General features: G+C 40.7%; 1 protein-coding gene across 2 annotated transcripts; it reads right to left on the bottom strand.

Moving 5' to 3' along the window:
• Positions 1-57: 57 nt before the first annotated feature.
• Positions 58-14,443, bottom strand: trpm5 (transient receptor potential cation channel, subfamily M, member 5). 2 transcript variants are annotated; one of them, XM_085407537.1, is made up of 24 exons: positions 14,304-14,443; positions 14,023-14,203; positions 13,514-13,680; positions 13,207-13,384; positions 12,301-12,365; positions 11,687-11,872; positions 11,260-11,359; positions 10,874-10,992; positions 9,036-9,383; positions 8,092-8,235; positions 6,252-6,375; positions 5,889-6,034; positions 5,129-5,241; positions 4,920-5,024; positions 3,919-4,177; positions 2,350-2,468; positions 2,054-2,186; positions 1,765-1,939; positions 1,416-1,584; positions 1,092-1,270; positions 746-878; positions 529-601; positions 308-398; positions 58-217 (listed from the first exon to the last, which is right to left on the bottom strand). In XM_085407537.1, exons 1-24 carry the CDS (start codon positions 14,382-14,384, stop codon positions 72-74), a joined length of 3,534 nt encoding a protein of 1,177 aa, XP_085263663.1. In that variant the 5' UTR covers positions 14,385-14,443; the 3' UTR covers positions 58-71. The 2 variants fall into 2 exon arrangements, with proteins under 2 accessions (XP_085263663.1, XP_085263654.1); XM_085407528.1 differs by having other exon boundaries at positions 58-398.
• Positions 14,444-16,007: the final 1,564 nt, after the last annotated feature.

Here is a 16,007-nt window from a genome sequence, read left to right as displayed (position 1 = left end):
ATTGGATTTAAAAAAATATTTTTCATCTCTCTCAATATTCTTCAGCTGTCTGTATGCAGCCATTATCACTTTTATTCATCAATGTAAGGAAATTTTTTGTTGGCCCCATATCCTGGATGTCCCGGTTTTGTTTTTTCTTCTTGCTTCGCTTCATTCGCTGTTTGACTTTGAGATGCATCTGCAGCGGCGCCATCTGTCTTGTCGCCTGCAAGAGACGCTAGAGAATGACATATTATTGCTTGGACTACATCGAAAAGGCACAAAGCACTGTGTTTGAATCTTTTTGCATAATTACTTTTTGACTCACTCGGAACTCTCGGCGCGTCCTTCCCACATTTGAGTGTGCTCTGAGCAAAGCACTCAGCCATCCAGGACAGCACCTCTCCGCAATATCTGACCTGGAGAAAAAAAAGGTCAGAGGTCACTATTTTTAACTTATAAACTACTTCTGCACTAGACTTTAAACTTGAAATAGATTTGGGAAAATGCATCCCTGGATGGTGCTATTGAGCTCAGTATACCGTTTACCTGACTTTCCATGGATGCCAGTCGTCTCTCTTGGTCCTTAAATCCACCGACAGTCTTCAGCAAGCTTTGAACCCTTGATCCCAAACAAAGTCATTTAGAACATTTTAACCTTAAGAGACACAGATTGGTGCTGTGCAGGTACTACAAGAGTTTCTAACTTAATTGCTTTGAGAATAGCATGCAAACTTTTGCAAAAGAATTATGAAGTGACCGTTACTTTGAGGAGGTGCTCTTGAGTCTCTCCTCGCTGCTTTCCCAGTGCTGACGCTCTACTTTGGCCAGGTAATTCTCTTTCTGCACAGTCTCCCATGTTATCAGCCTCTGGTCCAGCCCCGCCGGCAACTCCCTCTCTGGCAACACACAAAAGCAAGGAAGTGAGTAACCAATTAACCTAAAAAAGTTCCACTTGGTGGGTGAGAGACAAAGATAAGCCCGCCATGTGTTTGCCTGTGTTTGATTTGGTTTTTGTTTAGCCACCTAAGCCGCAGAGGACTCTTTCAATGTCTGTTTCAAATAACGGCTTAATAGCCCCTAATGGAAAAGTGTATATAGAGCCTTCATACCAAGACGTTCCTGCTTGGACTCAGGCTGCTTAATTAGGCTGAGGAAGAGCTGAGAGAGGTGGCTGATGATGATGAAGGGTGGGGCCAGTGCTGGACGGCTGTGGTATTCCACGATCAGGTTATATCTTTGGAACTTCCAGAAGATATCTGTGTTGCCTTGCACTACCTGGAATGTGTAGCTGCAAATGGGGGAAGAAGCAAGTAAACCAGTTTGTGTATGTGTGTTTTTCTTTTTAATTTTATAATTTCAATAAGCCACTGGCTCATCTCATGTGATCAGACGGGCAAATGTATGCACGTTTTCCTGGATTCTCATCCCCTGACCTGAACATGGCAATGAGGAGGTTCATCAGCAGGACATTGGTGACGAGGAGGTAGATAACCAGCAGCAGGATGACCAGCCAGTTGGCATAGACGTTGGGACATGGTGGCCGCAGGCCCTCGATAATCTCGTCTGAGTCATCGGTGCAGTTCATTTCAGGCATGCGAGCAGCTGCGCTCCATTAGATGTAAGAACAAGATACGATAAGATTAGAAGGGGGGGAACAAAAAAATCTAGGGCAAACAGATTACAACCCCAATGGCAAGCATAAGCAAAACATTAATTACACATCTTGGCAAAGTATTTTGCATTTTTTCACAAACAGATAAACAGTTAAAGGATGTATCGTACTGTCTATCTCCTCCAAAGGGATCTGGCCAAAAATGTGCAGGTAGGGACGATACAGCGCTCTGCGAAACACCCAGTCAATCCTTTGGTCATTGGGGTGGAGGAGAGCCTGGGTGGCAACTCCGTATGCAATGAGCCAGACACACAAGAAAAACAGGAAGAAGAAGACATCCTTCATCTGTTTAAAAAAAAAAGAGAGAGAGAGCAAAAGATCTCCGTCTTAATCTTCTTTTTAGGCGTCTTCTTCTATTAGCAAGAGCACAACTTAAAGTCATGATTTTGTTTTGGTCACCATTCTTTCCACAATGATGATCTTGGGTCCCAGCTGCTTGTGAATGGCAAAGATATGGATGAGACGCAGAGTAAACACCATGAAATCAATGGCCAGAACTGTCCTTCCCGCCTCGTAGGTGTCATTCACCATCCTGAGAGAAAAAAAATAAATCACACCCTGTAGCAACACTTTTCTTTTTTTGCATTCAGCCATTCATTCATTTAACCACTTGCTTACTTATTTTGATGCTTTAGCCACAATCATCACCACGACACATACTAAAGCCTAAGTGCTCACATTAGATTTAGATTTACCTGCAGGAGACCCCAACAACAAAGAGTGAGATGGCAACCATGTCACACTTGTTCCAGTTGTCCTCCACGTAGAGTTTAAACTTCTTTAAGATGCTCATCTCTTCATCAGTGAAGAAGCTCTGTTGTCATAAAGATTAATAAAGAGATATATCTTTTTTTTTTACATGTGAATATTTTTGTAAAACTGTTCAACAGAAAATCTGAGCCTGTCTTGACTTCTTTCAGATCAAATACTAGAACGACATTCAAACACACCTCCAGGGCCCACAGCTAAAGGTCGATCCCAAAATCAATAGCACTGATACCAACGCTGGTATTGGTATCAGATCGATATTTCACTCTGAAAAGCTGAAAGGTGTGTTTTGTTGTGTTAGCTAATTATTGTGGAAAATACTAATCACAGTGATTTAGTGCTCATTAAAATGTGTTCAGAATTTTCAAATTGATGATGATTCATGTCATAAATCATGATAGACTGCTGTCCCCTACACAGGCTGCCTTTGTAGTTTAAAAGCATTGGTATTTGTATCATTAATAGTGGTCTTTTACCTGGCATCAGCTTGATGCCTAAATGTGTGGCATTGCACAGCAGTCCCCACAGCTCTGCTGCTTTAGAGGGGACCTTCAGTGCAACCAAATGGTGAGTCCTGTCAAATGTCTTTTATACTTAGAGTGTGAGGTTGACTTTTCTCCTGTGACTTGAACAGGTTACCTGAACGTGCCTTAAGAACCACTGCTTGGTCCCTTGATGGCGCAGTTGGTTTGTCAATAAGCTGAGGGCAGCATGTGTGCTTTCACAAAGTCACAGTCTGCTGTGCGAAAGCTTTGAGTGCCATTCGACAGATGTCTACATGACATCCAAATACTTTCAACTGTCCCCAGGTACAAGCTGTAGATTTAAACACTTAAGGTAAACCTAGCTTACACTCAGCAATTAATTATTTTAATAAATCTGCAGTAAAAGATGGTAAAATGAGCAAAATGCACTACTGGCATAACTCTATGAGAGGGAGCAGACTGGGACTACTCGTTTATTAAAAAGCTGGTAGAACTAGGCTGTTGAAGTTTTTTTTTTTTTTTTGTAAAAAAGTATGATAACAAGGCCCCTGTGGCGTTATCTTCATTTAGGAAAAGGCATGCACCTTAGAGCCATCCTTTTGAATGCACAGGGGCCCTGCTGGGCATGGTAGCATGCCAGAGTTGCCTGCAGCAGTGTGGTTCTTATTTTGGAAATCTCTACCATAATTCTGTCTGAATTACACATTGAAAAATAGAGTGGTGAAGGACTTTGTCATCTGGGCATTTTTGTGCCCAAGGGAAGAGAGCTCAGTGGGATCGGTGCAATAAGGGATCATGCTTGTCTGACCTGGCTCACTAAAGAGGCGAAAGGCTTAAAACCCCTGAGACAATGAGCTCACTGTAGCGATTCACATCACCTCCTACTCAGATGTGTCAGAGCCTAACACGTCTAATAGAAATGCCACTGCTTCGAAAAAGGTGTCACGCTGCCTAGAGAGAAAGATGCTGATTCTTGGCATTATATAGGTGCCAGCATGATTAGATGATCACCTGTCGAAGTTCCTCCAGCACCATTGTGAAGACCCAGAAGTAGAGCATTATCTCTGGCGCTCCAGGGCCAAGAGGCGGCGGCGGGCGGAAGTCTAGCAGCAGCACGTAAGTGAAGAGGCAGAGGAAAGCAAAATACATGATGACATTGCCGAGGAACACCGTTACAGGAGCGCTCCAAAAGCGACGCCAGCGACGCAGTAAGAAACGCCACCAAACAGAGGCGCAGCTCTGATCTGCTTGACCTCCAGGTGAAGAGTCCCTGGAAAAAAAAGACACCACATTAATATGTAAAGACAAATCTATATCTAACTATAGATATAATCATGTAAATGGAGATTAACAGCCAGGATTCTAAAATTCAAACATGTTTACTGATGTTATAAGTCTGAGATGGTATGACGGGCATCAGGAAGTGTTTTATTTGCATTATTATTCACACTGCAGCTCATTTGTGTTTATAGGGTTTTAGCACCAAGGTTATTATAGATAACTAAAACTAAACTAAAAACAAAACCACAATTAGATGTGAAAAAACAAACAAACATTGTGAAGCATTGATGGATCTGTGTATCGACACTCTGGATGTCTACAAGTCTGTAAGTCAACAGCATTCAAATAGTTAAGTGCTTTTAATGCAATACCTGTACTGACTTTCCTTAAATTTTGCCTCTGACAAATTACCCTTCATATAGTAAAAATTAAAAAGTGTAGACCTAACGCTTGAAGTAATAAAGATTTTTAAAACAGTAAAAACCAACTGAAACAAGAAAATCCACTCTGGAAACGAACTCAAAGTAAATCGAATTAAAAGCAAATAATCAAAAATGGAAAGAAAACATTAAGTAGCTAATTTGTTGTCACAAAAAACAGTCTTGCTGAATAGAAAATATAAACAACAACTGAAATTACATTTTTAGCTTAATCATTTTGGCAAAAAGCAGATCAGTGTGCACTCACGCTGAAGTCTATGAACTCTAAATTAAACAAGAGAGCAAACTCACAGAGGGTCATCATCATCATCGCTTAGAAGTAAAGCCTTTTCTGTGTCCAGACTGTCCAGCTCCACAAACTGCTTGCCAGCATTACGATTGTCAAGTTCTTCATCACTGAAAAGAAAACCCCAAAACCCAGATAATGCACACAACCGAGTGACACAGAGCTCATCAGCATGGCAAAGACAAAAGGTGGAGTTCATCAACAGACTGATCACCTGAACTTTATGAGGTTGGTCCATATGAGCGGTGCACAGAAGAAAGACGCCACGAGTTTGGAGATGGCTGTGTCTGTTTTCATAGACCCCCACCAAATCTTTGTGAGCAGAGCCTGCAGAACAGAATCAGTTTCTCATACAACATTGGCAAACTAGCAGAGTGTGTAAATTCAGGTTACCACAAGGGGGCACCAGAGGCCTTACAAAATTTCTACTTTGCAGCTTGGAGCCCATATTCACAGAAGAAACATATGTGGAGTTATCTCAGATAGACAGAGAGAAAAAAAAATCAAAATCAAAATGCTTCTCCCCCAGTCGAACCATTTCATTAACCAGCAGCTACTTTGCCTGAGACCAGGGAAACCCACTTTCTCTTGAAACATTACACATGTACTGGATTGTAATTAACGGCATCCCATTAAAAAGGTAATTCCGACTGTGTGCTATGAATAAAATATATCATTCCCATGTGCTAACCTTCCCTACTGACACTGAATACCAATTAACTCTCACTGATGACTTTCTAATAGCAAGGGCATCTGTTGGAGGCATATTTAGACAAAACTGTGCATAAAGTGGCTTCTAAGTATCTAATGGCATACAGTGCAGAGGGAAATGTTTAATAACTGCTATGGAAACCCAGTATATCAGCAGAGATGGTGGCAAAGAACCAGACTTATCTGTCGGCTTCCCAATACTTAATCTGTAGGATGAAACGTATAAATTTTAAAACGGAGCACCGCATGTGTCTTCTTGTCACCTGAACTCCGTCGTGGGCAAAGAAGGATTTGGCATCTGCCTCAGTTGCCAAGTTAAGGACTGTAGATTTGCTCCAGCAGTGTGTTCTCCTCACTAACAAAGCATAAGCCCTGTCTTCACTGTTGGAGTAACACTCTCCAAAGACATCTGCCACAATAAGAACAGTAGTTACACAGTGTCAACCGCTCAGTTAGATTACATCCAGATTTATATTTTAGTCCCTCAAGTGGAATCTGTTTGTGCTTGTGGATAACAAAAAAAAAGCAAAGCAAAACACTGCTGGCTTGAAGTTAGAGGTTTTACCTCTTGCTATGTTTGACCATTGCATTATCAGCTCCTGTCATTAAACAGTTTATGTACTCACCAAGGGCAAACTGCTCATACTTGGCCTCCTTCATGCTACGTGCGGACTCAGCCTCAGATTCCAGTCGTGCCATCTCTTTCAGAATCTTACAACCCGCCAGGGCTGCCGCAACCGCCTCAGGGCCCTGAAAGATTACAAGAGAGCTGTATCCAAGAAATGGGTCTGAAAGGGGCATTTTCAATTTTTGAGAGCTGCATCTTTTGCATCTAAATGCTTCTATTGTGTGCATGGGGCTACTACAGATACAACTTGTAGGTTTTTTCCCCCATGTGATTTCTAAAGCCTGCATTCAAAGGCACTTCCTTACATGTCGTGCGACACCGTCGTTATCGGCCAAAATAACTAGTCAGCCAGTTTGGGTATGATAGCAGGCTCTTGAAGGGCTTTAACCATCTGACCTTGAATGTAAGGCATATTTGAATGGTTGTTTTATTTTCAGTCTCTGTAGTTTGATCTATTGAATAACCCAGAAGTAAGCTGCTTGCTTTAGGTTGTATATGAACTGCATGGATTGTGTAAAGTATAAATAAAGAATGACTGTTTTCACAGTGTGGCTAGATAGTTCCCCTGAATGTTTCATGAACTGAAAGATTCTTTACAACATATCTATATATAGCTGACATTATAAACCTGTCTGTTATACATATAAAAATGGACATTTTCTAACTTCTTACAGGTCTTGGGAAGACAAGGAAAGCAAGTATTACATATAGATAACAGCCAGATTCACTCTTTTCTTAACCACTTATCCAACTAGGGCTCTGATAGCTTGGAGTATAATGGTTGGAAGGCTGGGTAGATGCTGGATGGAACATCAGTCCAGGGTTAACGAAAAAACATATTTATGAGATGTTCAAGAGATATTCATGCTTACAAGCAGATCTATGGTCCGTTTAAAGTCACCAGTAATGCTAATACTCATGCACTGGACTGTGAGGAAGAGCAGCATATTGCAGCAGAGGGCTCTTCCCATTTTTGTTTAAAGGATCAATGATTTGTGTTGATTATGCTGCATTTTCTTCACGCTCCTGGGTCGACATACTGTATATGCACATAATAAATATGTGAGATTTTGCTAGCCTGCAAGAATAATTGTCGCCTTCAACGTGGGAAATACTTCAAACAATCAAATTACGAATGCCAGAGTCCAGGCCAGAGCCTGAGTGCTGAGGCGCTAGAGGTGGGGGATGGGCACACACTGAACGCAATTACCATAATTTCAGATAATGTTTGAAATATAAGACGTTGGAAAAGAGCACATAATGATGACTGCGTGTGAGATTACAACAATTGGTTGCCTCAGTTCAGGGAATGGCAATAAAGAAATGAAAGGTGCTTTGAAAAGACGTTGAAAACAAAGAGCAATTATCATTGATGAGTGTCATTTAAACTATTCGTGGGACATCAATCCCTTGTCGGCCTATATGTCTCATTACCTTCATCAGGACGTTAGACACGCATGCGCTGGCTCACCGCTGGTTGGCTGCCTCAGCAAGCAGCCTGACCTTCATTTGAATAATGTTCTTGGAGATAAGATAGCTTTTTAGTTCACCTCAGTTCTTGATAAATACGCCGTTTGCCGGGCTCTTTTTTTTTTTTTTTTTTAATCTCGAGTGACATTTTCATATGGCAGGACTGACCTACACCTGCACTGGGCTGGCCCGCATCGCTCATCACACCCAAAGCAGAACGCAAACTATCACAGCATAATTCTGCTCACTTCACTTTGCTTTGAGTAGAATTTTCCAAAGCCAGGCACATTTAGTTATTTATCGAGCCGCACAGTGCTGAGATAGTACGAGCTGTAGCTCAACCGACTAAAGAAGCTGACAAGACTGACCATGGCCCAAAAGTAGTTAGCCATCTGCTGCCGGTTCTGAAGGGCCGCCCAGAGGAAGAGATCTCGCCAAGGATGCTCGCAGCGCTCCTCTAACTCAGCCAGATTCTTCTGGGTGTGGAACAGTCGACCCTTTGCTGGCTTCTCCTGGAGCACACAGAGAGAACGCTTAATGTATTTAATATGTATAGTAGATGAGGCAGCCGCACACAGTTTACAGAACAGGCAGTGCTTACATAAGTCAATCTACAACAGTCCTTTTACCGCAAAACCAATTTCCCTCGCTCCGCTGTAAAGAAGTCATAGCTGCTTGGTTGTCAACTGGAATATGTAATGAATTTAGCCAAGCAGACCTTCAGCCAAGAAAACATTTGACTGTGGCTGTGTTTTTCTTTGAGACAACCAGCCTTACAACAGTGAGTAGCACAAAACCTGACAGCATAATTAGAGAAAATATAGGGATTTTTAGAGTGCAGCAGCAGGTGTGATTTTCCACGATGATCCATCTCTTTTTTGCTGCAGTTAGAGAGAAAAAAATGATGATGTGATAGGAGTAACAAAAGGGCTGGCTGCCCTGAAAAGAGCACTTTGGCTTTATTGGGTAGATTTGATGTTTTTTTCTGCTATTAGTGTAGGTAGGATGAGTTGCTATTAAAGTCGCCATTAAAGATTCACTGTCTTCCGGGAAGTCAGTTTACCACAAAGTCTATATATTTTCTGGTTCATTGCATCTTTCAGGCGCTTAAATGTTGCGAATATAGCTGCCTGAGTAGGTTAGAGGTAAACTCTCTCACTCGCTGCTCACATCTCATAGATGAATGCAAACCTTTATGTGGTTTCACAGAGACACTGCTTCATTTTAAGTTGGCAGACCAAAAGGGATGAGAAACCTAACACAGACAACATATTGCTTGTTTGGAACTTTCAAAGAAGAGTACATCACCTACCGTGGGAGTCTTCTGGTAAAAGCCTTTACAAGAGTCGTGGAGAAAGTCTTTCAGCACTTTGGCGACCTCATAGAGGGTGAAGCGGGGTTTTCGGTCTCCTTGCTCGGAAGGATGGTGCCCGGGTGGACCATGTGTCCTGGCAGCTCCGAGCAGAAGCTGCTTCTCCTCGTACTTTTTGAGGAGCAGGTTGTGAAGAAGGCTTTTCTCTGAGACAGACCAGTAAAGCTCCTGAAGACGGCCATAGGTAAGGAACTCTCCCAGGTTCACGCCATTGTCCACGAAAAGGCGTACAAAGTCTGGCTTGTCATTGATCAGTGCATCCATCATCACCTCTTCAAGATCGCAAGCCTGCAAAGATCAGTAGACTTATTACAGTGACTCACTCATGACCTCTCTTCTTCACAGCTGTAAAAATATTCTTTTCTGTTATTATGAAGAGCCTTACCAGTCTTGATTGGTACTCTTATTGTTATTACTATAATACTATTCAATAAATCCCTTTCTTGCAGATTTAATCCAAATGTGAATATTGCAAATTGCACATGCTAAACAGCTTTAAAAACATGCTCTGTAGAGGTCTAAGAGGGTAGCTATTAGGTGGTCTGCTGTGTAATTTTGCACACACATCCATGATCCTCTGAAGGTGAATCCTACTGGCACAGCTGGTGCTTTGAGGTTGGTGTTAATTGCTAACATCTATTAATTAGGCTATGTTAGCAGGCTAATATATCAAAATGATAACAGCCTCTACAAAAAAGGTGGACATAGCCTCTAGGTTTGAATTCCAGCATAGAAGTGTGTCAAAACTTTTTTCTTTGGTTCTTAAATTCTTTCAAATCCTGCCTTCTTCCTAACGGCCAGTAGAGGGCGTGGGCTGGTTGCAAAAAGAGGTCAGATTGTATAAAGATGTATAAAAAACAACCCAACTTTCCACTTTATTTATGATCTCAGTGAACACTATAATGATGATTTCATGGTGTCATTCACTACTTTTAAATCATATCTAGCAGAGAATGGTGCGCAGTTTGTACATTTTGCTTTTATTTAGACAAAAATAGATGACAAAGCAGGGTATAATTCGGACTGTTGCTGCCTGTCTATGTGCAGTTATCATGGGTTTCTCACTCAGTCTCCACTTTTCAGTCATGACATCTCATGTCAGCAAAACATGGCAACTGCCAAAATGTCAGGCTTCAGCCTTCAAAATAGAAGTCCACAAATCAGTGGGCAATGTCACGCTAGCTGCATCCATCTTTTATATACAGACTATGAAACCAGCACATTTGGCTATAATAGTGATAATGAAAAATATTATATCTGATGAAATATATTATTGATATCATTGTGAGCATATTAGAATACTAGCATATTCACAACTGGGCTAGCTTTTGTTTTAATTACCTTAAATAGCCCAGACTCTCACTGATTGTACTCGAAAAATTCCCACTCCCTTTTAATGTTGCTTTAGCAGGCACGCCAGGTTTAACCTCCTAAGACCCGAACTCTTCCACGACATGCATTTTTAATTTCTCTTTGATATTTGGGCATATTGGGGCCCGATGAATGTAAAAACAAAGAATTACCAGATTTTTATTTTTTTTTTACCTCATTTTTGTTTTTAAGAAAAGTGAGAGCCACAAATGAGGATATTCATTTTAAATTTTGATAGAACAGTAGCAGTATAATGTCCTCATAAGTGGATATCAGGCCCATGTAGAGCAGAATTGAGTATTTTGGTCTAAATAACCCAAAATGTGATGTCCACATATGTGGACGGCCGGTCCTAGGAGGTTAATTACCAAAATTTGTCAAACCTTGATCAGATCCTTTTGTCTCACCTTCCACTCCACATCTCCATTAAAAATGTCACTCTTTGCAATGTCCACTCTGTTCCAGGCCACTGCCAGCTTCAGCTCATCCAGAAAGTCTTGGGCTTCTTGACTTTGGCTCTTGCAAGCTGATAAACACACACACACACACACACACGCACGCACGCACGCACGCACGCACGCACGCACGCACGCACGCACACACACACACACACACACACACACACACACACACACACACACACACAAAATGTCAACAGATTTACAATCTATCAAGCGCTCAAAATGTCAAAGCTCTTTCTTATTGCAACTGTCATGTCAGGAAACCTGTAATTGTGCAGCCTTAGGAAATTGCAAGTTTCTTAAACATATCTCTCACAAGAAAAATATTTTACCTTTGACTAGAGCTTTGAGAATGACTGTATCCAGCTCAGAGCTCTCTTGTTCCGGGTCATGGACAGTGAGAAGATGCTCGTGATCAAGTATCTTCTGAATCTGATTGTCAGGGCGACAGTCAGTAATTATGGAAATATCATTTGAGTGATGCAATTTATTAAAGAGAATTTAATGTGTTGTATACAAAGTACCTTTATTATGTGTATCAGCTCAGAAAAAAATATGTTACGAAATTGTTGTCTTGCCTTCCCTCCTTGTGTTCTTAATTAGGTCATCACATACAAATGTTGACGATAATGATGAAAATCCTACATTAGCTTCCTTCACAATCTTCCCCAGTGTGCCCTATTTTTCTGCCAATGTTCAAGTCTTGTGATGTGCATATCTGTATATGTGCCTGCTCCACGCTGTGCACATCGCTCTTACCAGCTTGACCCAGTTACTGATGTCTGTGCTGTGGTGGGCATTTGGAAAGGTGTCCAGCAGCAGCTCATGAACACTGTCCGTATCCCAGCAGCCCCTATTCATCAGTGTGACAAGGATGTCAGCCACACCTCCAGAGCCTGCCAGGATCAGCCATGGTGTCGAATTGCCAATGCCTTTATACATTCTCTGCAAGAAGGGACACAGTGTTCTGATGAATTTTCAGTTGATATGATTTTTTTTTAAAGATGATAACTTCCCAACTAAACATCAACAAGAATTATATTTCTCAGTGTAAGCTGTAGTCTATAATCTCCTCAGTAATGGCTCTATTTATGCAAATGCATTGGTGACTTTGATGGGCTTTTTGGTTGAAGAGATTAGTTTTGTGAAAACAGAAAGAATTTGTTTCTCAGTCTGGCTTTGGCCTGCTGCCTCAGGAGATGGCACCACCAAAATTTGACTCAGGGCCTAATTTTCAAGCCTTAGCCAGCGTTCAAACTGAGAATGTGCACATTTGAATGACAAAACAAATCTGCCTTTCAGAGGGTCTCTTCGTGGTTTCGCCTTTAAAGTTCTTGAGAAGCTAATGTAGCACAATGAAAAAAAAAGCTTACTTTTAGGATCCTGGGTTCTCCGTGGACCAAGAGACACAGAACAGGGATCTCAAAACTTCCTGCACCTAGAAGAATATTCACAGAATGAAATGCAGAAAAAGGAGAAGCTGGGGTGATGGTGGGTTGCAAAGAAGCTTACAGGGGTAGCATTAGTAGCTCTGGGCAGGCTAAAGCAAGTTAAATATAAGAGGTTCACTAACAGGAAGTGTTACCTACATTGGTTGTGCATGCTCTGTGTGTAAAAATATCTCTGTGATGTGTTCCCTTTGTCTCTAAGTTGTGGATAGTTGAACCAAATGTTGTTTTTATTTTTGCTCTGATATTAAATGTGAACAGCTTTGGAAACCCGAAAAGGAAAATGACCTGAAAATGACTGAAACACTATTTATGGAAACAGGCTACTTTTGAATATGCAGTAAAAGTAGTAAGTAAGCAATTAAGTAAAGCTTATTTATATAGTTCTTTTCAAGAACAAAAGTCACAAAATGCTTTACAATTTACAATTACAATGAAATTTTTAATTTACAATTAAAATGGTAAAAATAGACTCCATTAGATTCACTGCTATTGTGCTTGTGAAGTAATTCAAGAATTCATAAACATCATAAAATATGAATATGCTTTTTTTTTCCTTTTTTGTTTTAAAAAAAAAGAAGCTATTTATATATGAAGCAGCCACATGTACTATGTGCAACACCACAATGAAACAATGCCAAAATGCATCCATAATTGAAATCCATAAAAGCTACCATTTGTCACAATGAATTCTCGTAAGTACATTCCAGTGTCATTTTTACATAGGTACATGTAAAGGAACGATATAAACTTTTAATGAAGCAACGTTAACATACGGCATACTGCTTAAGTCAAAGATTGGTTCCCAGCAATGACCTAAAAGATTTTTACCTCCGTAACCTGTGCGCTGAAGAGAGATATGCTTGAGCAGCTTCACCCTCATTTCACTGGTGGCTCCAGGTCTGTTGGGATCTTCCTCAACCAGAACAAAGTGAGAGTGGTGACTGTCCAGGGAATACACTGATCCATGGGGCAGGTCTTGAGGCTTGTATAGTGCGGGTTCATCAACCTTAAGAAAATATGAAGGGATACCCAGCAGGAAAGAGGACAGCGACAACACATTAACACGAGAGATGTAAATATTAGTTCATGGAGGATACTAATATTGGCCTTGTGCTCCCTTTGTGTGAACAGGAACCTTGGCTGTGAGTAGTGCCTCTCGGTTGTGGATCATGTTCCAGGGAGCAATGCCAATGGCCACAACACGAACTTTAGAAGAGGTGCTGGCCAAGGAGTGATCTCGTACCGCCTGGCCTAAGTGCTTGGTGATGCCAAAGCGAAGGCCATTAGTCAAAATCCATGCCCCTAGAGAACAGCAATGCAGTTGTATATGTACATATGAGGTTTTGAACGTTTGATGTCTAATTTTACATGATCTCTCTGCAAAGTTGTAATTCTGATGAGTATCAAACTGGAAAGTTGGATCCAAGATTGCATATTAAACTATTGTAGCTGCCAATATAATCATAAAGCTAGTTATTCTGAAATTAATCATATCATTTATTAATGAAAACCACATAATATCACAGAAAAAAACAACACTTTATATATCAAATAAAAGGCACTCTCTTGCCAGTATAGCAGCCTAAAAAGATTCCATTTCTTTGATTTCAAAAGCCAGGGCCAGTTTGTACCCTTGATTATAACCTGTGCTTTGTGCAGCCTTCACAAGTCCCTTTCTCAGTGTGTCCCTAAGCCAGGGCCTCATCTGAGCCACCTCATCGCCTCCCACTACTGCAACCACCAGGTGTGGAGGAGCAAGACCCCACTCTTCTGTCAGCATCTGGTAGATCAGCACTGGGTCTGTGTTGCTGCACACCCTCACAAACTGATTGAAGGCAAGGGGGAAAGTGATGCGTCAGTATACCGGTTGAACTGCACACTCTTGTTATGTTACTTTCCTTACTCGTTATGACATCCAGTCTCACCTTTCCTCTCGTTTTAGTCGGACCGAGAAAGTCAATGTCACCAACTCTGCCAGCTGCCCAGTGGCTCTTCTCTTTCTTCATTCTGCTGCCGAGTCTTCTGGCTACATTCTCTAGAGTCTCATCTACTGTAGAGCAGCAGGAACAGCCCAGCAGGACACTGACAGCAAAAAAGTGTGAAATTGTTATATGCATCAGTCTTCTGCAGCACAGAAAAGGTATGAAAAAGAATCAGATTCAATTTTTATCTAGACTATCCTGCCCACAAAGCTCCTCATAAACATGCAGCAACACTTTTCTGTGCTGTTGCAATTACAAAAGGACAGTTAATTTCACCTGCCAAGGCTGTTACACTGTTCTCTTTGCTGATTTGGTTTGCTTCTTATTACCGTGTGTGTTTATGTATTTTTTTAATATAAAAAAAAGCTTGTCAAAGTTCAACAAAAACACCTTAACGTTGACATTAAAGCACTATTAAAATTCATATCTAAGATTCATCCAGGTTGCACTGTGTTCAGCCTATTTATATTTATCATTGCTGCCCATTTGTAGTTTGCTGCATTTTGTATAGTTTCTAAAGACTTTCTGCAACTTGTGGTTTTCTTGTGTATATTTGCATATTTATATATATTGCCTATTTCTTTCTTTCTTTTTGTATGCATTCCATGTTTGTATGCACAAACTTTGCCAAATAACAATGATTCCGATTCTGATCAGACATAATATTATATTATGGAAATTCTCCATATGTACCACACTCATTTCTATTTTTTTGTACATTGAATTGATTATTAACGATATTTTAAATATCCCTAACATACACTCTTTTTGTTTTCTTTCCCATATGGTAAATGGACTGGTTCTTATATAGTGCTTTTCTACTCTTCTGAGCACTCAAAGCGCTTTATACAACTTGTGCATTCACCCATTTACACAAGCACATTTGTCTAAGTGCTTTTTTTTTTCTTTAGCTAACATTCACACACATTCATACTCCGATGGATGCATCGGAGAGCAATTTGGGGTTAGTATCTTGCCCAAGGATATTTGGCATGCAGACTAGGGGAAGCCAGGAATCGAACCACCAACCTTCCGAGGTGACCTGCTCTACCACCTGAGCTACAGCCACCCCATAGCATTTTTCCTTTTTTTTTTTTTTTTAACATAAGTGGACTGAAATCAGTAATTAATGCTATTCCATTAACTCTCACTTTAATTTTCACTTGAGTAGAAGCCTAATATTTCCAGACAGGGTTGAAGCTTCCTGCAGTACCATTTTTTTTTAATTTGATCAAGATGCATAGATGGAATAAAAAATTGGGAGGTTATTTCATTAAATGAACTCATTTAGATGATTTAAATGCTTTATGGTTTATCTGCTTCGTCCAGTATTAGCTAAATGAAAAATGTAGCTCTGTGCTTTTCTTCTTATTTAATATCGGAGAAAGCATTCATTTCTCCACAGCCAGGAATGGACCGGCTCTCATGAATAATTTAAAAAGAAAACTGTACTTGGATTTAGTTAATGTTTGTTAGTCCAGTGCAAATGGTTTCATCCTGTGGCACTCTTGCCCGTGAGGCCTCTTAAGCGTTGGCCTTTTCAGCTGCTCTGATGATGACGTCCTCATCACGAATGCTTCTGAACACTCGTTTGAGAAAAAAGCTTCTGTCAGAGCCGATAATTCTACTGTAGAAGAAAAAAAAAGT

This window comes from Rhamphochromis longiceps, linkage group LG1 (assembly GCF_057381845.1).
Source record: "Rhamphochromis longiceps isolate RC_006_pf linkage group LG1, R_longiceps_female_GT1.1, whole genome shotgun sequence".
NCBI classification, from domain to species: domain Eukaryota; kingdom Metazoa; phylum Chordata; class Actinopteri; order Cichliformes; family Cichlidae; genus Rhamphochromis; species Rhamphochromis longiceps.
The sequence above is the reverse complement of the archived record's forward strand: the minus strand, read 5'-3'. Positions and strand labels throughout refer to the sequence as shown.

Bases quoted from the DNA above. Each gene is read 5' to 3' on its own strand.
- trpm5 (XM_085407528.1), bottom strand. From the start codon at position 14,384: ATGAAGAAAGAGAAGAGCCACTGGGCAGCTGGCAGAGTTGGTGACATT. The intron at 6,376-8,091 runs GTCAGTCTTGTC...GTAATCTTTCAG, and splicing joins CTAACTACTTTTGGGCCATG to GGCCCTGAGGCGGTTGCGGC. The intron at 2,187-2,349 runs GTAAATCTAAAT...TTTTTCTCTCAG, and splicing joins GTTGTTGGGGTCTCCTGCAG to GATGGTGAATGACACCTACG.